This window comes from Carcharhinus amblyrhynchos, chromosome 20, assembly GCF_965287045.1.
Source record: "Carcharhinus amblyrhynchos chromosome 20, sCarAmb.v2.hapA, whole genome shotgun sequence".
Lineage (NCBI taxonomy): Eukaryota > Metazoa > Chordata > Chondrichthyes > Carcharhiniformes > Carcharhinidae > Carcharhinus > Carcharhinus amblyrhynchos.
This window is the reverse complement of record NC_137343.1, coordinates 24,342,146-24,367,992: the sequence shown is the minus strand read 5'-3', so window position 1 is coordinate 24,367,992 and position 25,847 is coordinate 24,342,146. Positions and strand designations below refer to the sequence as shown.

The 25,847-nt window shown below is 46.0% G+C and overlaps 1 protein-coding gene across 3 annotated transcripts in view; it reads left to right on the top strand.

Moving 5' to 3' along the window:
* Positions 1-25,847, top strand: part of rasal1a (RAS protein activator like 1a (GAP1 like)) — a 278,029-nt gene that overhangs the window by 10,316 nt on the left and 241,866 nt on the right. For all 3 annotated transcript variants that reach the window (XR_013889047.1, XM_080208234.1, XM_080208233.1), the window contains exon 3: positions 15,278-15,391. Coding sequence is in view for 2 of the 3 variants with exons in the window: in XM_080208234.1 (XP_080064360.1) it covers positions 15,278-15,391 (114 nt within the window). In the remaining variant the exon portion in view is untranslated. The remainder of the gene's footprint in view (positions 1-15,277; positions 15,392-25,847) is intronic.

Here is a 25,847-nt window from a genome sequence, read left to right as displayed (position 1 = left end):
GATGGGACGAATGGCCTCCTTCTGCATTGTAGAAAAGACCCTTCAGCCCACTGAGTCTGTCCCGACACATAAGGAATACCGACCTGCCTACCTAATCCTATTTACTTGGCCCATAGCTTGAATGTTGTGACGTGCCAAGCGCCCACTCCATGCAGGTACTTTCTAAAGGATGTGAGGCAACCGCCTCTATTGCCCTCCCAGGCAGCGCATTCCAGACTGTCACCACCCTCTGGGTTTTTCCTCATATTCCCCCCTAAACCTCCTGCCCCTCACTTCCAACTTGTGTCCCCTCGTGACAGACCCTTAGGCTGGAATCTTACCGCCCTTCACACCCACGGGGTTTTCCCAGCCTGCCGCAGTGAACGGAGGCTGCAGTGGGAGCGTGGCGTGAACGGTAGGTAAAATTGTACCCTTAAACTGAGTTAATAGATATAGATGATCTGGAGGAGGGGGCTGAGTGTAGGCTGTTGAAATTTGCTGATGACACAAAGATGAGTGGAAAGGCAAATTGTGCGGAGGGTGTGGAAAGTCTGCAGAGGGATCTAGATAGGCTGAGCGAGTGGGCAAGGACCTGGCAGATGGAGAACAATGTTAGCAAGTGTGAGGCTATCCACTTTGGCAGGAATAATAGTAGGAGGGATTACTATTTAAAGGGCGAAAAGCTGCAGCATGCGACGGTGCAGAGGGACCTGGGGATCCTTGTGCATGAGTCGCAAAAACCCAGCCTACAGGTGCAGCAGGTGGTCAGGAAGGCTAATGGGATGCTGGCCTTCATAGCGAGGGGGATAGAATATAAAAGCAGGGAGGTCTTGCTGCAACTGTACAGGGCACTGGTGAGGCCGCAGCTGGAGTACTGTGTGCAGTTTTGGTCGCCGCACTTGCGCAAGGATATTTTGGCCTTGGAGGGAGTGCAGAGGAGGTTCACTAGGCTGATTCCGGAGATGAGGGGGTTGGACTATGAAGAGAGACTAAATAGACTGGGTCTGTACTCGTTGGAGTTTAGAAGGATGAGGGGGGATCTTATAGAGACGTATAAGATAATGAAGGGAATGAATAGGGTAGAGGTAGAGAGATTCTTCCCGCTTAGAAAGGATAGCAGGACTAGAGGACACAGCCTCAAGATAAGGGGGGAGCAGTTTAGAACAGAGTTGAGGAGGAACTTCTTCACTCAAAGGGTGGTGAATCTCTGGAATTCTCTGCCCGTTGAAGTGGTGGAGGCTACCTTGCTAAATATATTTAAGTCACGGGTAGAAAGGTTTAGAACATAACATAAGAACATAAGAAATAGGAGCAGGAGTAGGCCATCTAGCCCTTCGAGCCTGCCCTGCCATTCAACAAGATCATGGCTGATCTGTCGTGGCTCAGTTCCACTTTCCCGCCCTCTCCCCATAACCCTTAATCCCCTCTCCTATCAAAAACCCATCAACCCGCGTCTTAAAAATATTTAGCGAGGTAGCCTCCACCACTTCAACGGGCAGAGAATTCCAGAGATTCACCACCCTTTGAGTGAAGAAGTTCCTCCTCAACTCCGTTCTAAACCGCCTCCCCTTTATCTTGAGGCTGTGCCCCCTAGTCCTATTGTCCTTTCTGAGCGGGAAGAGTCTCTCCACCTCTATCCTATCCATCCTATTCATCATCTTATATGTCTCAATGAGATCTCCCCTCATCCTTCTAAACTCTAACGAGTACAAGCCTAGTTTATTCAGCCTCTCCTCATAGCTCAACCCCCTCAACTCCGGTGTCAGCCTAGTAAAACTCCTCTGCACTCCCTCCAAGGCCAAAATATCCTTGCGTAAGTGCGGCGACCAAAACTGCACACAGTACTCCAGCTGCGGCTTCACCAATGCCCTATACAGCTGCAGCAAGACCTCCCTACTTTTATATTCAATCCCCTTCGCTATGAAGGCCAGCATCCCATTCGCCTTCCTGACCATCTGCTGCACCTGCAGGCTGGGTTTTTGCGACTCATGCACAAGGACCCCGAGGTCCCTCTGCACCGTCGCATGCTGCAGTTTTTCGCCACGTAAGTAATAGTCCTTCCTACCATTATTCCTACCAAAGTGGACCACCTCGCACTTGCCAACATTAAATTCCATTTACCATTTCCTGGCCCATTCGCCCAGCCTATCTAGATCCTTCTGCAGACTCTCCACACCCTCCGCGCAATTTGCCGTTCCACCAATCTTGGTGTCATCAGCAAATTTCGACACCATACACTCGGTTCCCTCCTCCAGATTATCTATATAGATGGTAAATAGCTGACGCCTCAGCACCGACCCCTGGGGCACTCTACTAGTCACCAACCGCCAATCCGAATAGCACCCATTAACCCCCACTCTCTGCCTCCTATTTGACAACCAATCCTCTATCCACGCTAACACCCTACCCTCAACTCCATGCCCCCTGACCTTCTGCAATAACCTCTTGTGAGGCACCTTGTCAAACGCCTTCTGAAAATCAAGAAAGACCACATCCACCAGCTCTCCTCTATCCACCGCCCTAGACACATCCTTATAGAACTCCAATAAACACGACTTAACCTTAACGAAACCGTGCTGCGTCTGCTCTATCAAGTAATTCCCCTCAAGATGCCTTGCTATTTCCTCCTTGATGACGGATTCTAACATTTTACCTACAACAGACGTTAAACTAACCGGCCTATAATTCCCTGCCTTTTGCTTGCCACCCTTCTTAAACAACGGCGTAACATTAGCCGTTTTCCAATCTTCCGGCACTTCCCCGGAATCCAGCGACGTTTGGAAAATAACCACCAAGGCATCCACTATCACCTCCGCCATTTCTTTCAGAACCCTCGGATGCATTCCATCCGGTCCTGGGGACTTGTCCACAATCAGTCCCTCCAGTCTGTCGAGCACCGCCTCTCTAGTAACAGTAATGTCATTGAGACCCTCCAGTCCTACCACCTTTCCATCGCTAACACCCGGCAAATTATTCACCTCCTCCTCCGTGAAGACAGAAACAAAAAAGTTATTCAAGACCTTAGCCATATCCCCATCCCCTACCACTAAGTCCCCCTTCTCATCCTCTAAGGGTCCAACGTTCACCCTAGCCAGCCTCTTCCTTCTTATATATTTATAAAAACTCTTGCTATCCTTTTTTATATTAAGTGCTAGCCCAGCTTCATAGTTTCTCCTACCCTTCTTTATCAACTTCTTTGTCAATCTTTGTTGACATTTAAACCTCTCCCAATCCTCTTCTCACCCACTACTCTTAGCTACTCTAAACGCCTTCGCTTTTAATTTAACACTTTCCTTCACCTCCTTCGTTATCCACGGCTTATTACCTCTCCTCCTACAGTCCTTTTTGACCATCGGAATAAATTTCTGCTGAGCACCAAGAAAGATCTCCTTAAAGATCCTCCACTGCTCCTCAGCAGACCTACCTTCCAACATGCTCCCCCAGTCCACATTCGCCAATTCCTCTCTCATCCTACCGTACTCCCCTCTGTTCAAACAAAGGACGCGTGTCCGGGAACCCACTTTCTCCTCCTCCATCTGCACCAGAAACGCCACCATACGATGATCACTCTCCCCAAGAGGATCCTTCACCACAAGGTCCCTAATTCTACCCGCCTCATTACATAACACCAGATCCAAGATAGCTCGCTCCCTCATCGGCTCCAACACACACTGTTCAAGGAAACTATCCCGGCAGCATTCCAAGAACTCCTCCTCGAGCCCACCGCGTCCAACATGGGTCGACCAATCAATATGCAGATTGAAATCCCCCATAACTACGGCCGTCCCATTCCTGCACGCCACACTTATTTGCGCGTTAACAGCCCGCCCCACCTCCAGATCATTATTCGGGAGCCTATAGACGACACCCACCAGCGTCTTCCTCCCTTTGCTGTTCCTAATCTCCACCCACAACGATTCCACTTTCTGCTCTTTGGTTCCTATATCATCCCTTGCTACCACCGTGATGCTATCCTTAATCAGCAGAGCTACGCACCCCCCTTTTCCCTCCTGCCTATCCTTCCTAAACACTTGATACCCCTGTACATTCAGCTCCCAGTCCCTGTCACCTTGCAGCCACGTCTCTGTAATGGCCACCAGATCATATCCATTTGGGCTGATCTGCGCCACCAGCTCATCCACTTTATTCCGAATGCTTCGTGCATTCAGATAAAGTGCCTTCATCCCAGCCTTCTTTGGTAGGCAAGGGAATTAAGGGTTATGGGGAGAAAGCGGGAAAGTGGAACTGAGCCACTTCAGATCAGCCATGATCTTACTGAATGGCGGGGCAGGCTCGAAGGGCTAGATGGTCTACTCCTGCTCCTATTTCTTATATTCTTATGTTAATAGGAATTTAGCCAGAAACTTAAACAACAGTTGCGGGGATGAAGAATGGAGATTTTTTTCCACTTGATCTGACTGAACTGTTGGGTTGGACTTTCCAGTCACTGCTGGGAATATTTGTGTTTTGGGGAAAATATTCGTGGGGATTGAAATATTCCAATAAGGCACCGTCCATTATGACAAGCCGTGAGACTCGCCGTAGGCCAGTTAGGAAATCAAGCCCAGTGTTATTACAGGACGTGACCCTGTATTCTGCCAGCACTTTGTGACCTGAGCAGCACTTACTAATACAAGTTAAAGAGAAGCAATCTGGCTGCCTATCACTGTGCTTAATAATCCTGTAGAGGATGGAAGAAACCTCTTCTTATCCTTTAAAGAATTGCTGCTACTTTCCTCAGGGCGTACCGTACAAGATCCCTCATCAGGCCCTTTATTTCTCTTTCTAAGCGAATAATAATATTTAATTTATAGTTGTGTTTTAGATTTAAATTCTCCTCTCAGTAACCGATAACTTATGTTCTTTGCTTTTAATTCAGTATTAATAAGTGTTTTTAGCTGCTTTGGCATATTACATAAGAACATGAGAACATATTGCACTCATTATTCCCCGTGCTTTGGTAGGGAACCTCTCGGCGGCACAGTGGCACAGTGGTTAGCACTGCTGCCTCATACCGCTTGTCATAATGGATGGAATATTTCAATCCACTAATATTTTTCCCAAAACACAAATCCTCCCAGCAGAGAGTGGAAAGTCCAACCCAACAGTTCAGTCAGACTAGGTGGAAAAAGGTCTCCATTCCTCATTCCACTGCCCGCCCCCCCCCACTCCTCCCCCATCGTTGTTTAAGCATATGGCTAAATCCCTATACACTCAGTTTACAGATACAATCTTACTTGCCATTTATGCCATACTCCCACTGCAGCAAAGTTGGAGAATTTGGCAGTTATCCAGGTTCGATTCCCAGCTCAGATCGCTGTCTGTAGGGAGTCTGCACGTTATCCCCGTTTCTGCATGGGTTCTCTCCCGGTGTTCTGGTTTCCTCCCACACTTCAAAGATGTGTGGGTTAGGTGGACTGGCCATGCTAAACTGCCCCTTAGTGTCAGGGGGGACTATCTAGAGTAAATAGGTGGGGTATGGGGATAGGGCTTTGGTGGGATTGTGGTTAGTGCAGATTTGATGGGTCGAATGGCCTCCTTCGGCACTGCAGTGATTCTATGAGTCTATGATCTATGACTTTGCATGAGTTTCATAAAGATGGTTCCCCACTTATCAAAATTCAAGGTTTTGTTACTCTGAATTTTATGACTCTGCTTTGTCTGTGCAGGTATTTGTTTTAGAATGCTTATTATCTAAGTGTGGACTGAATTCCAGAATGCCGTCCATCAGGAATCAGTGTCTACTCGAACATGCTGTCTATTAAGGAATGCAGCCTGTTCCTCAATGTTTACTGTTTGTTAAAGTAAATGATGGCCCAAAGTTAATAGGCCAATATTTTTGCAGTAGGACAACCCTTAGTAGGTTTGTTCTTTCATTTTTAAATTTTGATTTGATTTGATTTATTATTGTCACATATATTGGTTTATTAGTGAAAAGTATTGGGCGCAATTCTCCCAGCCCGCTGCCCTGTTTGAGCAGCACTGTAGGTTGGGAGGCATCAGTGGAGGCTGTTTTGCAGGCATCCCACTGGGTGCCTGGGCCTCCGTGTATCGCCGGCTCCAAGATTTCTGACGGAATCAGCTCCGCACCGGAAACTGGCGCAGAGCTGATTACAATAAGGAGATGAGTATCTCCATGTCATTAAGGGACCCGGGACTGAACTCTGAGAGTTTCACTCCAGTGGGGTTTACAACTGTTCCCCACTAACAAGGAACAGGCAGCTGATCCTGCTGGGGTAAAGAGATGCCACGGAGGCCCCCCCAAGTAAGTCAGGGTTAAGGGGGGTGGCCCCTGGGCAGTGCCAGCCTTGCACCCTGACATCTTCCAAGAGACAAACTGGCAATGCAAACTGGCACCTTGGCATTGCCCATCAGCCAGTGCCAAGGGAAAGGGGGGAGGGAACGAGGCTTATTGAGGGGGGGACCTATTGGGGGCCTATTGGGGGGGGGTGCGGTGTCCCATGGCCACTCTGCCAAATGATCACAGGCAGAGAGAGTGAAGAGGAGATCAGGGCTGGCCATCCAGGTTAGAGGTCGGGGCTGCAGGGTTGGGAGTGGGGTGGGGGGATGGTGGGGGAGTCTTATTCAGGAGTGTCGCAGGGAACTGGGATTATTGTGTAGGGGGTGGGGGCGGGGACACAGGAGATCTGGGCTGGCTGGGTGGAAGGTCAGGGAGTTTGGGGCAGGCCGGGGGAGGGGATTATTTGGGTCTGGCCTGTGATTGGCGGGGGACGAGGGGGTGGGAGGGGTGGAGGGGTTGGAGGGGCAGCAATGGGGGTCGCAGGGCTGGCCAGCAGCCAGTGATTGGGAGGCTGGCAATGCGGGGCCATTAAGCATGCACTGATCTCGGTGATAACAGATTAGCGCATGCGCAGTGGCTTGCTCAGCACTATGACTGCTGGTCTCTCCAGTTGGAATAGTCTCTACCCCCTGCTTTCTGGAGGGAATCTGCTAGGGCACTCTGCAATGCTCAGAGCGTGGGAGATTCAATCTGAAAATCTCACCTATAAATTGGCATGAATTAGAATTTCTTTTGGAGAATTGCATTATTTTTTGCAAACTATACAGAGAAAGCATACTGTTCATACAGTACTTAGGAGGGAAGAGATGGAGAGGGTGCAGAATATAGTGTTACAGTCATAGGTAGGGTGTAGAGAAAGATCAATTTAATATAAGGGAGGTCCATTTGAAAGTGTGATAGCAGCAGGAAGAAGCTATTCTTGAGTTGTTTATGACATTAAAGTCACCCACTACAAACCATCCTCCTTCTCAGCCCTTCTGTTGTTTATTTCTCAATCCTTAACTCTCTGGTTAAGGGAGAGATACACGGGCCAGAATTTTATCAGAGGTAAGCAGTCCTGTTGCTGGGACTGAAAGGGGGACTTGAACCCAGACTGACGGATGGTGGGACCCTGGGCATTAGCTTCTCTAAAGTGTTAAATCTGAAACACTTAACCTGATACCTATGCCCTGCATTATAAGCCGGCGGGGTGCCACACAGTGGATAGCACTGCTGCCTCACAGCGCCAGGGACCCAGGTTCGATTCCTGGCTTGGGTCATTGTCTGTGTGGAGTTTACACATTCTCCCCATGTCTGTGTGGGCTTCCTGTAGGTGCTCCGGTTTCTTCCCACAGTCTGACGACATTAGTGTTGGGAGGACTAGCTAGGGTAAATGCATGGGGTTATGGGGATAGGGCCAGGGTGGGATCGTGGTCAGTGCAGACTTGTTGGGCCGAATGGCCTTCTTTGTGTTGTAGGATTCAATGATTCTGATCGTTATAGGAAGATCGATAAACAGAGGGGAAAAAACATTGGATAAAGAGTCGGAGAGGAAATACGAGAATTCATTAAAATTTGACATTTTTACAAACATCATAAAATATATGAAACCTGCGGGAATGAGATTCCACATTTACACTTTACTGTTCATATTCTGGGCAAGAGAGGTTGAATGGCAGTAATTAGCTGGTATCATGGCATTAAAAGGGTAATTTATATTACTAATTACAAGACTTAACTTCTTGTGGCAGGTTTAATGGGCAATTAATGTGCAAATACAGCCATTTACTGAAGCTTATGGGATGCGTAAGGACAGGATAGCAAAGCCAGAGGCGGAATTATCCAAATCAACCAGTGACATTGGAAGATTCACAATTCACTGGCATCTCTTCCGAGCAACAAGTGGCTGGTTGATTTGCACCTTAAAAATGGCCAACCTTGTTAATTGTTCAGCAAAATCTGACCTGATACATTTAGTATTATCAAGTCTTCTAATCGTCACTTGCTAAGCTCAAATAACCCCTCAGAGGTCGGTGTCCCTTCACCAGATTCCTTTTTATTTACAAACTCGATTCCACTCCTATAGTGCTTCAGGTAGACAGTCAGAATCAGGAGTGCCAGAGGACCTGACACTCTCATACAGGTGAGCTCCCTGTTTGGATAGGCCATTATGCACTCAGTCAGGGAGCTCATACTCCAACAAGCCAGCATCACACAAGCAATATAAGTGAAAGGTGACAGGAACCCATTTCTGTCAGATGTTTTTCAAAAAATGAACCTTTGGCGATCATTTTTTTAAAACATAATTTGAGTCAACACTACTGAAGTTGAAGTGTGCACCCACCTTCTAATCAATACACTATTAAGGCAAAAAAAAAGACACTCGCAATGTAAATCTATTTACCTTCTTGGCATTATTCTCATGGACATTTAAATTGTAAAAGAACAAGAGCCTAATAAGGTTTATTTAAAATGTGATGTCTATTGTTAGAAAGTGCCACAATACCAATTTCCCTTTGCCAGCAGGTTCAAGAGGCTAGTAGAATTGCTGGTTTAGCTGCTGTAATAGGGATAAGGCCCACTGATATGGCACCATCGTCGTTGGGGTTGTAGGAAGACTGAATGGGTTGCTATGATTGCTTATCCATCACTTTGATTGGTACTAAGTGAGAAAGGGGGGGAATGTTTATTTTTCTAGCTAATATCAGTGTGATGATAATGTAGCTCCCTGGCTATAAATCTCTTCCAGCATTTCATCTGTCGGTGCAGACTCGATGGGCTGAAGGGCTTCTTCTGCATTGTGGTATTCTATGATTCTGAATTAGTGCAAGTGTGGAAATCTCACTGATGCTGCCTTTCAGTCTTTTGAAGCTAAAACACAGTTGAATTAGATTGTGGTTTTCATTTTCTTAATGGCCACAGAAGCCCCAGAATTGGCTTGGAGATGAACTTCCCTTTCTGTTTAAAATGCTGTCAATGTGTTTATGGCTAAGCTGGTTGATGGGACTGCTTTCATTAGAACAGGAGCTTACGGGTTGATTAAATAGAGATATTTAAAATTATGAAAGGACGGGACAGGATGGATAGAATCAGACCGATAGAGGGGTTTATAATGCAAGGCAGAGTATCAGATTAAATGTTTCAAATTTAACATGTTAGAGAAGCCAATGTCAATTAAAGTGGCTGTTAAAAACACATAAGAATGGCATAGATCAATTTACTTGTTGTTGTCTCTGTACCTCGCACATGTCCAATGATCCAGTTAAGAATTGGGAATTCTCTGTAGTGGGCAATGCATGGAAGACAACCACATTCCCATGATATCCTCCTTATACTATTTTTCAGAAGTACGTTGTACGGACTGCCTGGCTTCATATCCTTATTGTTCCAACCAACTCTCTTTTACATTTTGTCTCTCTAAAGAACCTTTAAGAACATTTAAAGAAATATCTGCACAAGTGAATCAAATCTCTTTTGTTTCATCCTCGTTGTGTTTCAGATCTTTCACCCACATTTTTTTTACTCATTCGTGGGATATAGGTATCACTGTCTGACTAGCAATTATTGCCCATCCCTAGTTGCCTGAGGGCAGCTAAAAGTTAACCACTTTGCTGTGGCTCTGGAGTCACATGCAGGCCAGACCAGGTAAGGATGGCAGATTTCCTTCCCTAAAGGACATTAGTGAACCAGATGGGTTTTTCCGACAATTGACAATAGTTTCACGATCATCAGTAGATCCTTAATTCCAGATATTTTTGATTGAATTCAAATTCCACCTTCTGCCGTGGTTCTAGAGACCTAGGTTGGGATCCAAGGCAGCAGGAGGTTGCAGAAAAATGCAGAGAGAAGCCTTGATTTATTAAACGAGGGCAGTGATTGGGGCATTGGTGATCGGGGAATAAGTGGAGATTCGCAGATGCAAGCTTCTGATGGAGCTGAAGAATGTGAGGGGCGAGGTTTTGAAATTTATGTAGGATGGGGGTGAGGTGGCCGGCAAGGAGACCATGGGAGAATCTGAGTTAAGGAAAAGATGCACAACAGTGGGAATGCAGAGGTGAGCAATGTTGCAGGGGTGGAAGTAAGTTTTCCTTTATTCATTCATGGCCAGCATTTATTGCCCATCTCTCGTTGTCCGAGGGGAGCTGAGAGCCAATCACTTTGTTGTGACTCTAGAGGCACATGAGGGTCAGACATGAGGTAAGTATGGCAGATTTCCTTCTCTAAAGTATATTTGTGAACCAGATGGGCTTTTCCCCAACAATGCTTTCATGGATATCAGTAGATTCTTAATTCCAGATATATTTTATTGAATTCAAATTCCACAGCTGCTGTGGCAGGATTTGAATCCAGATCCCCAGCACGTTAGCTGAGTTTCTGGATTAATAGTCGAGCGATAACACCACTCGGCCATCACCACCACCACCACCCCCAAGTGATGGATTGGATTGGGGATGGATTGAAGGAGAAGCCAGGGAGAAGGATAGAGTTAGGGCAAACAACAGAAGCTTCCAGTGAAGGTTTCATTTTTTCTACTGTTCAGTTGGAGAAGGGACTGACTCATTCACAGCTTGGGATCAGTACAGGAAGGATTTTGACATGAATAGGTAGGTTAACCATATGTTCTATATTACCTTCCATAAACTTGGCCACGCACTGTTTTTGAAAGAAGATCCCTAACTCAGTGAAGCCAGTATTTGATATTTTAAACAGTTCTCAGTTAAGGAGTTGGAGCAATATAATCTGCTCTGTGCACGATCTCTCATTTTACAAAATTCATCCAATTCTCTCAAGTTACTGAACTCCCCATTTTATTACTCACCTGATCTGATGGTTCGTGTCGATTTTCCTTCATCCTTCAATATAATTTTATCCTTTGTTAACAGTGCTGCTCATACATTTTCCCAGGCAGTCTTATAAATCCTGTGAAATTATTCTGCATGTTTCACCATCTCCATGGCGACACTGCCTGTGTCTCTCCCACTTTTAAAGAATCTTTCTTGGATAGATTTTGGCATGCCTTCTACATTTTCAGTTTTATATGCTTCTGTATTTAAAATTCTTGAACACATTCGGCCTACCCAAACCTTTCCTTTACTCTGGTCTTATGGTTTAATTTGTCCGTGCTAAAAATTGGACTGGGTTTCCACCCTGTTGATACCATTCACTTGTTGTTTAGACTATTACAGTAATTCAACTGCATTCGACATTGTCATTCCTTACACTTTTCTATAATCGTGCATTGACGTTTCAGAAATGTTTTTGTGGTTTTCTTTGTACACTTAACTCTTGTGCCTCACTGACTAATATTTTCAGAGCCTTTATTAATCAGAGTTATTCCTGGACATATAAAATCACTCAGCACTCACATCTACCTTTCATTTTCAGATCCAGATGAGTTTTTTTGAAATCTTTCATGGGCTGTGGGCATTGCAGACTAGAACAAGGAACAAAGAGCAAAGAAAATTACAGCACAGGAACAGGCTGTTTAGCCCTCCAAGCCTGCGCTGGCCATGCTGCCCAACTGAACTAAAAGCCCCTACCCTTCCAGGGACCATATCCGTTCATTCCCATCCTGTTCACATATTTGTCAAGTCACTTAAAAGTCACTATTGTATCTGCTTCCACTACCTTCCCTGACAGCGAGTTCCAAGCACCCACAACCCTCTGTGTTAAAAAATCTGCCTTGTACATCTCCTTTAACCCTTGCCCCTCGCACCTTAAACCTGTGCCCCCCGCCTAGTAATTGACTCTTCTACCCTGGGAGAAAGCTTCTGACTATCCACTCTGTCCATGCCTCTCGTAATTTTGTACACTTCTACCAGGTTGCCCCTCAACCTCCATTGGCCAGCATTTTGCATCCATGTATACAAAGTGGCCACTTAATGGCCGCCAAGGGTGCTGTCCCGCCCAGTCTCAATTTTTCTTTTGGCGGACACTGGTTGGATCAAGCTGCTGAATAGAAGAAGTGAATTTTCTCGATCTTGGATGGAAGCTGATGGTGGGGGTGGTGTGTGGTGGGGGGAGGGGGGAGGTTGGCTGCAGCTTGATTTCCTGGGAGCACCAGTCCTCCCTCCCTCACCCACGATCTATCCCACAACACCAAGGTCGTACTCCCCCCACCTGCTCCTCCATACTCAGGGCATCCACTTCCCTTCTGCCCCTGGGACCTGTTGAGTATTAAATTGCAGCAGGCCTATTTACTTTGATGCAGATGCATTTCCCGCCAATCTAAGGATGGTCACTAGTACTGAGACTAGCCTACAATTCCAGATTTATTATTTGATTTTAAATTCCACCAGCTGCCATGGTGGGATTTGAACCTATGTTCCCAGTCCAGTGATATTACTACTACGCCACATCTCCCCAAATTGCTTAGCCATAGGTCAATTAGAATAAACTTGCACCTATAGATTCAGACATAGATGTACGGTATATTGGATGACTATGTTCATGTTGGTTTAGGCTGGATTGAGATCATTTCTTGATTAGTAACCAAAACTGATTATCGACACAACTGGTTTGAAAGAGTCATTTAGTGGTCTCATTGAAATGAATTGTCCAAGTGGGGAGTTTTCAGTCTTATTGTTTTACCTCATAATATTGAACAAAATTTAACCGTTGCTTTTGTGGTAAGGGGCTAAATTGCCCCTTGGTGTCCACAGATAAAAGAACAAAGAACAAAGAACAACACAGCACGGGAAACAGGCCCTTCGGCCCAACGAGCCCGCGCCGCCGTCCCACTGTCTCAGATGTGCAAATTATGGGAATTAGTCATGTTAAATTGCCCTTTAGCGTCCAAAGATGTGTAGTTTAGGGGGATTAGAGGGGCAGATATGTGGGGCTATAGGGATATGGCCTGGCTAAGATGCTCTTTCGGAGAGGCGATGCAGACTCTATGGGCTGAATGGCCTCATTCTGCACTGTAGGATTCTCTGATTCTATGTGAACAAAGTATCCATTCCTCTTTATACCTGTTGCCTTCTAAGGTGTCACAAGGCACTTCTTCACTCATGACATTAAGATGCAGAATTGTTTTCAGGGTAGCATAGGTGGAGCACAGACGCTGCATAATTTAAAAGCAATGCTGTGATGGGTATTTAGAGATTAATACATTCGGCCTCCCTTGTCCACATGTGGTGATCCTAGGATTTTGATATCTCCTTTGCTTTATCCATTTTGCTCTACTTCCAATCGTTATTCCCTTCCCTTTACTTTCCTCTTGGTGCTTGATTTGACATGTGTGATTGGTTTAGGAGCTACATGAGTTTCTCACATCGGGTCCCGGGTGCCTGGTTTCCCCGTCTGCAACATCATCAGCTCACACTTTCAACAATCCAATACGCAAAAAGAAAAGAAACTCCTTAATGGGCATGGGCTACTCGGACTGACGTCGGACGTTGCCAGACCGTCCTGTTACAGTAAAATTTGACCCAGCGTCTTAGGGTTGTGTTAGGGTGTTCAGGACTGAAAGGGTTAATGTGAGACTGGGGCAACAGTACTGCCCACACAATGATGAAAATGGAAACACATGACTAGTTGTAGTTTGAATGGAGTAAGCTCATGCCTTGGATTGAAGAAGCTTTATATATCTATACATAGTTATGTTCAGACTCAACTGGCGGGATTTTACAGCCATGCTGGGGCAATTCTGGAAATTCCCACCTGAGGTCAATGGAGATTTCCGTTGTTGGACTGGAAGTGGTGGAGTTCCGGCCTATGGGTGGGATCCTCTAGACGTGCTCGTCCCAAAACTGGAAAATCCTGCCCGAGGTCAACGGACCTTTGTATAATTCCAACCCCGCCAACCCTGTCCATCTGCTATAATTCCCATGATGGTTGGGACAGGAAAGTTTTGCCCAATGCCTCTAAACCTCTTCCTTAGAGGATCACAACAATATACAACACTTCCTTCAAATAGGGTGAGATATAGTAACTGATTATGTGGAGCAACATCCGTTTTGTATACATAATTCTGCAAAAAGCAATGATATAAACGCCTGGTGCTATAGATTTAAGAAGGTTATATGGTTACTCTAAGAGCTGATCACATGATTTGATGGTGCTGCCATTGGATTGTTTCACGGGCTCCTGCTTTTAGTTTCAGTTTGTACTCTGTACAGTGCAGTGCAGAGGACCTCTTTTTCAATAAAACCTTTTGTTTATTAGCTTGAATCTACGTGTGTAAACCACGTCTTTTTCTTTTAGTGTGTAAAACCCACAACTCCCAACGTAGTTGGTACATCACATCTCGCTAACCTATTTTTGGCATCAATTGAGGGAGGAATGTTGGTGTGAAACCCAGAAAAATTGTCTGTTGATTTTCAAGCAATGCTTTGGACTCTTGGCTGCTTTGCAGAACGGACAGAGGTGGTTCTAGTCCAATATCTCATCCAAAGAATGGAGCCTTCTCTCGGTGGCATACTGAAGTGCATGCTGGACTTTGGCTGGGATTTTCTGATCCCTTCTGTGGCAGGAATCTTCGTGGGCAGGACGGAAAATTTGACAGAGCAGCCAAAAGTCCTTTGACTTCGGGGCGGGAAATTCTGGCCCCAGGAATGGAAAATTATTTATGTGTATACCCTGGGTCTGGAATGTAGCTCATAGTATCCTGACTCAGAGAAGAGAACCCTGTATATTGAATCAGCTGATAAAAAAACTTGACATAGATCATAGAGTCATCGAGTCATTGAAGTTTACAGCATGGAAACAGGCCCTTTGGCTCAACTTGCCCATGCCACCCTTTTCTTTTAAACCCCTAAGCTTATCCCAATTACCCGCATTTGGCCCATATCCCTCTATATCCATCTTACCCATGTAATTGTCTAAAGGCTTTTTAAAAGACAAAATTGTATCCGCCTCTACTTCTACCTCTGGCAGCTTGTTTCAGACACTCACCACCCTCTGTGTGAAAGAATTGCTCCTCTGGACCCTTTTGTATCTCTCCCCTCTCACCTGAATTGATACAGATTGTAATCCACTGTTTGCAAATGTTCTGACGATTGCTGTTTTAATGTTTAGAACTGCTACAGTATGGAGGAACCTAAATCCATTCTGGGGTGAAGAATATACTCTTCATCTACCCATGGGTTTTCACAACCTCGCGTTTTATGTCATGGATGAGGACACTATTGGGTAAGTGAGTTAATATTTCATTCATGTTGATATTTAGACTTTTTGAGACATCTTTTATTCAAACAATGTTTTGAGAAGATTGTCACAAAAGGTTACAGGTCTTTTTGTGTTTGTGGCAAAATCCTAGAGATTGCGGTTGACGTGTTTATTTGGTTCTGAACTCAAGATGAATCAAGTGTTTGGGGAAATAGATTTGTGCGTGCTCACTCACAGACTTGCTGTTCCTAGTGTGTGGTCTAACATGGACACTGGGAAAGGCAATGCAAATTCTCACCCTGCAGAATTACTGCTGAATTGGACATCATGGAATAGTGGGGAGAAGCAACTATAGAGACCGCGTGATGAATGTTCCCAGTCCCATGGTGGTGAAGTTGAAAGTGGGCAGGATCAACTTCTGAGAGGTTTGATCTGACCTTTCCCTGTCTGAGTACTTTTGCTGCAGGATGTGGTCAGTAATGGGTAGCTAATTAGCCCAATTAAGAGCCCACTTGTGGGAGTATGAGGAGGCCACTGGGGTCTTCTGAGTGATGGACTGGCCCCCTCTGAGTTGCGAGGTGGGGGACAGCTTGGAGGTGGCCTCCTTGTATCAGGCAGCAAACAAAGTATAAGGCATAAAATTTGCTTCATGATTCGGGTGGTACGATGGCACAATGGTTAGCTCTGCTGTTTCACAAAGCCACGGTCGCAGATTCAATTCTGGCCTCAGGTCACTGTGTGGAGTTTGCACATTCTCCCCGTGTCTGTGCGGGTTTCCTTCGAGTCCTCCGATTTCTTCCCACAGTCCAAAGATGTGTGGGTTAGGTGGAGTGGCCATGCTAAATGTCAGGGGGATTAGCAGGGTAAATGTGTGGGTTTATGGGAATAGGGCCTGTGTGGGACTGTGGTCAGTACAGACTCGATGGGCTATATGGCCTCCTTCTGTACTGTCGGATTCTATGATTAATTCTCAATTACAGCTTTGATCTGTTCATGTAATATGCTGGGAAAATGCAAACATTTTTGAGCTTCATCAATAGCTGACATGTTTTCTACAGCACCTCCGCACTGTTTGCAGGACAGCTGTGTTCATGCAAGGAATTGGAATGTGTCCCGACATTGCAGAGAAGCTTCCGCGTTGATTCCTGTCTATGTCAGCAGCATCCAACTCTGATGGGGTTGCCGGCTGGACATCCCTGCAGGCTGTCCCACTGGGCTGCCTGCTTTCCTAGTCCACCTAACTGGTCCCAATCCTAGGGTCCAGGAGAAAAGATTCACCAGGATGCTGCCTGGTTTAGATGGTTCTAAGGTGAGATTGGACAAACTTGGTTTGTTTTCTTTTGACTGTCAGAGGCTGAGAGGGCGACCTGAAGGGAGTTTACAAATTTTATTTATTTATTGGTGTCACAAGCGGGCTTACATTAACACTGCAATGAAGTTACCGCGAGAATCCCCTAGTCACCACACTCCTGCGCCTGTTCGGGTACACTGAGGGAGAATTTAGCGTGGCCAATGCACCTAAGCAGCATGTCTTTCAGACTGGAGGAGGAAATCGGAGCGCTGGAGGAAACCCACGCAGACACGGGGAGAACGTGCAGACTCTGCACAGACAGTGACCCAAGCCGGGAATCAAACCTGGGTCCCTGGTGCTTTGAGGCCGCAGTTCTAACCACAGGCATGAATCGAATGGATAGTTGGAGTCTTTTTCCCAGGCTAGACATGTCAATTACTGGGGGACATAGTTAAGGTAATGGGGAAAAGTTTAAAGTAGGTGCGAGGAGCAAGTTTTTTATATAGAGGGTGGTAAGTCCCTGGAATGCACTGCCAGTGAAAGTGGTAGAAGTAGATACGATGGGAACGTTTAAGAGCCATCTTGACAGAAGAGGCCGGGAATTTAGGATATGGACCGCATAGAGGCAAAAGGTCTTTAGTAAGGCGTTATATGCTGGCGCACACTTGGTGGGCCAAAGGGTTTGTTCCTGTGCTATGTCATTTTTTGTTTTTTTTGTTCTTTGCTTCTTAATTCATCTTCTTAGGGAAGATTACCCAGAAATGATTTCCGCTTTCTGACCCAGAATTGAGACCGACATCAGGGTCATGACCCAACTAGGGAATTTCAGCCCAAAGTGTTACAAAAACTACAGTAAGGATTAAGAGAGAAGAGTCACACAATTCTGGGGCCATTTGCAGTTGCTTAAGAACCACTGGATGCACTTAGCATAAGAGGGGTGCTAGTGGGGAACTGAAAACATTCCACATTGTGTGAAAAGACCTTTAGTTTTATTCTTTCAAGGGCAGTGGATGTCACTGATGAGGCCGGCGTTTGTGACCCATCCCTCAATGTTCTTGAACTGAGTGACTTGCTCGGCCATTTCAGAGAGCTGTTAAGAGCCAACCACATTTGTGTGGGTATGGAATCACATTTGGGCTAGGCCGGGGTTGGGGTGGAGAGAAGGTAAGGGTGGAAGATTTCCTTCCTGAAAGGACATTAGTCAATTTGATGGGTTTTAAATCTAAAGTGGAAAGAAAATTTGAAACATCTTACTGTGAATTGAGGGCCCCTGCATTCTTGCTTTAGCCTCAGCAGTAGTCATTATCATAGACCTCCCTACAGTGCAGAAGAAGACCATTCGGCCCTTCAAGTCTGCACTAATTCTCCGACAGAGGATCCCACCCAGGCCCTTTCCCATAACTCATATATTTATCCCGCTAAACCCCCTAACCTACACAATTTGGGACACTAAGCGGCAGTTTAGCATGGCCAATCCACCTAACCTGCACATCTTTGGACTGTGGGAGGAATCTGCAGCATCTGGAGGAAACCCACACAGACATGGGTGGAACATGCAAACTCCAGATAGGCAGTAACCCAAGGCTGGAATTGGACCTGGGCCCCTGATGCTATGAGGCAGCAGTGCAAACCGTGCCGCCCAGGTATGCCAAGGTATTACACCACTGGTCTGGTTCTGCTGCGGTATTGGTTGCTGCCATTTTAATTGGCAAATCCTTTGCCTCAATTGGCCCAGTGCAGAAGTCGAATGAAGTAGTGTCCATATTCTGAAGTCTCCAGTTGGCAATTTTGTGAATGTCAATAATGTGCAGCAGCTGAGCTCCATTCCACACTCTCGGATGTGCTGGCCACCGGCATAATGCTTCAAAGCAAATTACTGTGGATGCTGGAATTGGAAACAAAGAGCTTAAAACTGATGTAAATATAAAGCTTTAACACTGACAGCCATTCCTAGTCTGACATTCTGCATGAAGTGGATCGCTGTGAGGAATTCTTGCATTTGGAGAACCGTGATGAAAATACTTCAGGACGCAAGTGCATAATGACATTAGTATGTGCTTAGAATCATAGGGCTGGAGTTTACAGAGGAGCGGGGAGGGGGTTGTGGACTCTGCTCACCCACCCTGGAAGAAAAGTTAGTCCCAAGCGGACCAACCTTTACAAACCCTGCCCTGCAGCAATAATATGTTGGGGACAGGCTAACCAGGCTGAGAACTGAACTTTCACCTCTCAGTGGACAGGAAATCCCACCCTTGAGAGCTGCCAGCCAATCTGATTGGTTGGCAGCTCTGGTGGTCAACTCAGTAGTGGGCGCTGCTGGGGATACAAAGGAGACTTGGGAAGAAGGAGGGTAAGCCTGGTGTTTTTAGGTCCCTTAAGCTTGGGGGGCAGCTGGGGAGAAACAAAAGGGTCTCTTGGGGGGGAATGCCACCAATGAACACAGGGCACCCCCACACTTCCCCCATCCCCCACCAACTCTTCCTTCCCACCTTTTACAACAGTGGAGATGGAGTGAGGCCCATGATTACCAGTTAATTGCCCTGCAGACCTAAGGGCAGATGGCCTCGAGGGCAAGTTAACAATGCTCTCACCATATCATGGGGGACAGGTCAGGGGTGGGCAGGAAGGAAGTGCGCTGGGCACATGGGATATTTTACGTGACACCCAACTGTAAATATTGGTGGTGCATAAAATAAGAAGATTGGAACATAGGACTTGGAGCAGGCACAGGCCATTCGCTCCTCCGAACCTGCTGCGCTACTCAATAAGTTCATAGCTGATCATGTCACAGCTCTTTCTCTCTGTCTGTCCCCGATAATCCTTGACTCCCTTATCCATAAATATGTGTCCAACTCTTCCTTAAATAAATTCAATTTAATTCTGAAGATGAGATTACCACACACTAACAATTCTCTGGGACAGGAAAAGATCCCTTCATCTCTGTCTTAAAAGGGAGATCACTAATTCTTAAACTGTGTTCCCCAATTCGAGTCTTTCCCACAATAGGAACCATCCTCCTGGTATCCATGCTATTAAATCCCTTCAGGATCTTTTCTGTTTCAGTAAGGCTGCCTCTCGTTTTTCTCAATGTCAGTGGGTTTGGGCCCAGTCTGTTCACCCTTTCTTCATCGGATGACACCTTCATCACTAGAATGTGTTGAGTGAACCTTTTTTGACCTGCTTGGATTGCAGTTATATCATGTTTCACATGGGTGGCACAGTGGTTAGCAATGCTACCTCATAGCACCAGGGACCTGGGTTTGATTCCTGGCTTGGGTCACTGTCTGTGTGGAGTTTGCACATTCTCCTCGTGTCTGCGTGGGTTTCCTCTGGGTGCTCTGGTTTCCTCCCACTGTCCAAAGATGTGCGGTTTAGGTTGACTTGACCCTAGTATCAGGAGGATTAGCAGGGTAAATATGTGGGGTTAAAGGAATGGGGCCTGGGTGGGATTGTGGTGGGTACAGACTTAATGGATTGAATGGCCTCTTTCTGCACTGTAGGGATTCTGTGGAAAAATGAAGGGATTAAAACGAGTACACTGAGCTCTAGATGTGGCCTCACCAAGGCCTTCACAGCTGCAGTAAAACTTCCCTACCTTTATTTTCAACTTTCCTTGCAAATAAATCCAGCCTATAGAGTCAAAGGCCAGCACGCCTGCCCTGATTCCAGGGGCCGGCAAGGTTCGGAGAAGGCATTCCCCATTGGCTTCGGGTGGGATTGTGTGAACCTTGGGTAGATGCACAGGTAAAGTTCCATCCAAAGAGTCATTTAAGGCACGGAAAGAGGCCATTTAGTCCATCGAATCGATTCTGACTCCTTATGAAACAATCAAATCCCTTGTGAAATATACCAGGAGTGAACGTTCCTGAAATAGAATTTGGGAAGGTGCATTGCCTGTGTATGGGGAAGAATTGTAGTTTGTATGTGTGAGAGACCATTCGGTTTTGGAATTCATTTGATTATGAAAGGTGAGGTTTAAAATAAAAGTAAGTTCTATCAGTTCTGGATCTTTGCAGGATAAAATTTACTCCGTGGATGTTTGAATAAAGTCAAGCTTATACAAGAGTATTTTTTGCCAGCAATTAGTAGAAACACATCATGTATTTATATTTTCCAAGGGAACTGCATCTTTCCATGTACACAATTTAAGAATGGTTTGTTTCAGGCAAATTGTTTCACAGATATCGATTAAATAGTAACTTTCCAAAGGTTAGGCATTAAAATCCAATGAAAATCAGTACTGAGTGCGGCTAATTTGTTCTAATAAGTGTTAATTCCAAATATTGACACCAGTGTCAGCTATTTCCATCGTTAAATATGTGTCTTAAGCAGTGCTTATTCAGTTGTGTTGTTTCGACACATATGTAACCTTTTTGGAATTGCTATCTTTGGCTGCAAACCCTACTATTAAGTTGTCCTGTCAGGAAATTTGATCTGTTGAATAGTGGAGATAAGCTCTGCTTTCAGTTGAACGTGCTATTTTCAACCCCCACATGTGAGCAGTATGGAGAAACCACACAGGGGTGGGGTCCTTTTTTGTAGATTCTGCCTCAGTACTGCCTTTTTGAATCTTTGCCAGTGGTTCGGGTGGCACAGTGATTAGCATTGCTGCCTCACAGCGCCAGGGACCTGGGTTCGACGCCACACTGTCTGTGTGGAGTTTGCACATCCTCCCCATGTCTGCGTGGGTTTCTTCTAGGTGCTCCGGTTTATTCCCACAGTCCAAAGATGCGTGGGTTAGGTGGCTTGGCCGTGCTAAATTGTCCCTTAGGGTCAGGGGGATTAGAAGAGTAAATATAAGGGGTTGTGGGGGATAGGGCTCTGGTGGGATTGTTGTTGGTGCAGCCTCGATGGGCTGAATGGCCTCCTGCATTGTAGGAATCTATGATTTCTCCCCATGTTGTCACAAAAATAGGGATAAGGTTATAAGAATTAGGAGCCATTCAGCCCATCGAGCCTGCTGAATATGGTCATGGCTGATGTAATTTTAGCCTTAACATCTCTGTCCTTCCTGACCCCCAAATCTCTTAACTTCCTTGTTGAGCAAAAATCTGTCTAATTCGACCTTAAATATATTCAATGATCCAGCCTCCACCACTCGCTATGGATTATAATTCCAAAGACTAATAGCCCTCTGAGAGAAGTCCTAATCGCCATCTTAAATGGGTGACCCCTTATTCTTAAACTGTGCCCCCCTAGTTTTCGATCCCCCATTAGATGTCATTCTAACTTCTCAAGTCTCTTCAGAATCCAGCCTATAACTTTCTACCTCCCCAGCGTTGGATTTGGGATCACGCCAAAGATTGGGGAATCCGTCTCAGAGGTTCCCAGATAAGCAATTGTCCAAAAGCATGAATGTCCCCTGGACAATTGCACTGCTCCGGTAACCACCTGACAAAGCAGTTTCAATTGCTAACTTCCGATGGTTCTGCCAGGGTTACGTTAATAGTTGCTATGAAGGAACTAGAAGAAATAAAATCACTTCTAACTTCAATGTAGCTATTTTAAACACCCAGACTGAGCCCCACATGGGACATCAACATATTCCCCCCACCCCCTAGGGGACTCCCACAACCCCTCCCAATAAGTAACCCCCATGATATTTACCACCCAACCTCTTCAGCCTTGAACAACTCATCTCCATGCACCCCCACGCCCCACACTCTCATGGCATTTCCCACCCATCCTGACTTAACTCCCCAACCCCATCTGACCTGACCTGACCTGACCCCATTCCATCCAAGGTGCCACTTGACCTGCCCCAACCCCCCATCTCACCCAGCCTGACCCCACCTGAATCTACCCCCAACCCGAGCTAACCTCCAACCTGAATCCCTCCTGACCTGACCTCACCCCCTCACCATCCCCCCCTCCCCTGACCTGCTATCCCCCATAACGGGACCTGACACTGCCCCCCCCATGACCTGCTCCCACCTTGTTCATGACCTATTGCAACCCTGACCAATGCCTGACCACCCCCCACCCCCCCACCCGCAACAAACCCCCAGTTTCCAATGAAATCTCTAAACTCACCTGATTTACTGCATCTAGTGGCATAAAAAACAGGGCCATTTTCTCCTTTACTCCAATGTCCACTGGACCCTGGGACACTCTGTGCTGCCTGGATCTCATCCAGACTGAGTCAGGAAGGTCAGATAGGACAGGCACAGATGAAATTTGGCACAGGTAAGTGGGTACGGACTGGCAATCTGATGCTAATTGCCACTCCAAGAAATTATGGGGCCCAATGTGTTTCAATGAGATCATCCCTCATTCTTCTGAACTCTAATGATCTAAGGCCTAACCTCCTGAACCTTTTCCAAAAGACAATCTCGTCCTCCCAGGAATCAGCAAAGTGAACTTTCTCTGAATGGCTTCCAAAGCAAGTATAACACTGCTTAGATAAGGAGACCAATACTGTGCAGTGTTCCAGATGTGGTCTCACCAGTGCCCTGCAAGATTGTTGGGCGGTATGGCGGCACAATGTTAGCACTGCTGCCTCACAGCGTCAGAGACCCGGCTTTGATTCCTGGCTTGGGTCAATGTGTGTGCAGAGTTTGCACATTCTCCCTGTGTCTGAGTGAGTTTCCTCCAGGTGCTCTGGTTTCCTCCCACAGTTCAAAGATGTGCGGGTTAGGCGGATTGCCCCTTCGTGTCAGGGGGACTGGCTAGGGTAATTGCATGGCATTATGCGGATAGGGTCTGGCTGGGATTGTGATCAGTGCAGACTTGATGAGCTGAATGGCCTCCTTTTGCACTGTAGGATTCTATGACTAAGATCTTCCTACTTTAGCACGCCTTCCTGTTGTTAAGGCTAAAATTGTGTTACTGTAGTAACGTTTACAGCTTAGGTCAAGGTTGGGGCTCATAATCTTCACTTTAAGTTTGTTAATATCATAATAGAAATGTGTGTGCTGTAAATATCTATGATGTTGTATCAGTTGTTGAGCCAAATTCATTGTTTTGCATCGGATAAACAACTTGTATTTTCGTGATGTGGTTGATGCCCTGAGGAGCTGGTTAGCTTAGTTAGCTGGATGGCTAGCAGCTGGTTTAGAATGATGCCAACAGCGTGGGTTCAATTCCTGTTCCAGTCGAGGTAGACGTGGGACCTTGCTCTGCAGCTGAAAGTGGAAGGCAATGGCAAACCACCACCATCAAAAACTGCCAAGAAAAATGGTTCAGGATAAAAAATTAGCTATCACTGTGTCAAGGACCTGCCTTCAGAGCACACGAGAACAGTCAATATCATAAGGTCATTACAGAATGGAAGGAGGCCTTTCAACCTGTTCAGTCCATACTAGCTCTCTGTAGAACTATCCAGTCAGTTCCATTCCCCAACTCTATCCCTGTTACTAACTTCTCCACACTGGGGTGTATCCCCAAGAACTTGCTCCACAGACAGTTGTAGGGGAACACCACTATTTATTGCAGGTTTTACTTGCTCCACACTCAAACGACAACTGCCCCCTCAGGGCGGTCCCTGGGCAGATCACCCTATGCCCAGGATCACATGGCCCATTCCCTTAAAGGGGCTACATCCCAGTATACATAACACTGCAGCTCTGCAAGTTTAATTCCCTCAAGTGCCCATACAATTTCCTTTTGAAATAATTAATCCTTTTCATTCTAGCACCCTCATAGATAGTGAGTTCCAGGTCATTACTACTTGCTGTGTAAAAATATTCTTCATATTTCATTATTTCTGCTGCATCTCTTATCTTAAACCTGTGCCCCTGCTCCTTATACCATTAGCTACTTGGAACACCTGTTCTTTGTCTACCTTATCTAAACCTCTCATAGTCTTGCTTCTCTCAGTCAGATCTTTCCTCTGTCTCCTTTGCTGCAAAGCAAACAACTCTGGCTTTTCCCACTTGACCAGGTAGCAAAGTTCCCTTATCCCTGGAACCATCCAGGTAAATGTTCTCTGCATCTCATCAAGGATGTAATGTAGTGACCATGGGTACAATACTCTAGCAGTGGCCTAAGCAAAGCTTTATACATTACCTCCTTTACATTCAATGCCTCTATTTATGAAGTCCAAGATTTTGTATGCTGTGCTAATTACTTTTTTGATAAGTCCTGCCATATTCAAAAATCGATGTACAAGAACCAGGTCCGTGTGCTCCTGCACATTCTTTAGAATTGTGCCACTGAGCATTTATTGCCTCTCCCTATGCCTTTTGCCAAAATGCATCATCTCTGCATATAATTCCATGAGCGTAAGTGCATTGCTAAGCCAACGAATTGCACTCTCTTGACTATGTTCACTGAATGGATGGTAGTCGTGTACCCAAAGACATTCCACACGGCTAACTGGTCATTGGCTCACAACCTCCTGGGCATCCACAACTCCACTCCAAGGACACCTGCAAGTGAGATGTGAAGATCATGGCTAGTGATGCTGCCAATGGTGGGAGAGTTGCTGACGGCGTGACCTAGTGAGGCTGACTGTTTGGAGGGGTATTGGAAGATGCAAGCAGAAATGAAAAGCTCAGCTGGGCAAGAAGAGAGCCGACAGATAACCGAGGCCAGTGAATCGTGCACCTTCTCAACCCACTGTCTTCCTCTGCAGTGAGTGCAGCAGAGACTGCCATGTCAGAGTGGGGGTCTTCAACCACACCAGGCAAAGCTCAGCACAGTGCTCACTACTATGGCAAAACTATCGTCTTATGGGACAGAAGTCTGCCACTGTTCACTATCACTTTACCTTTTTGTAACTCCCACACGGCTGATTTTATCACAGAACATTATAACAGCAGCAAGTTTGCTTAAATGACACTTCATTTCCCCCCCCCCCCCATCTAAGTTATTTTCTCTTTATCCATTCATGGAATGTGGGTGTCACTGGCTGGGCCATCATTTATTGCCCATCCCTAATTGCCCTTGGTGCTGAACTGTTGTAATGTTTTACAGGTGCATCCTCAGTGCTGATAGGGAGATTTTGACCCAGCGACAGTGAAGAAGTGGCAATATATTTCCAAATCAAAGTAATGAGTGATTTGGAGCGGTGGTGATGGTGTTCCTATGCGTCTGCTGCCCTTGTCCTTCTAGACAGTAGCAGTCATGGGTTTTGAAGGTGCTACTTATGCTTAGAGCCTCAGTGAGTTGCTGCTTCATCTTGCAAATAATACACAATGCTGCTGCTGTCAGTCGGTGGTGGAGGAAGTGCATGTTTGCAAATGGACT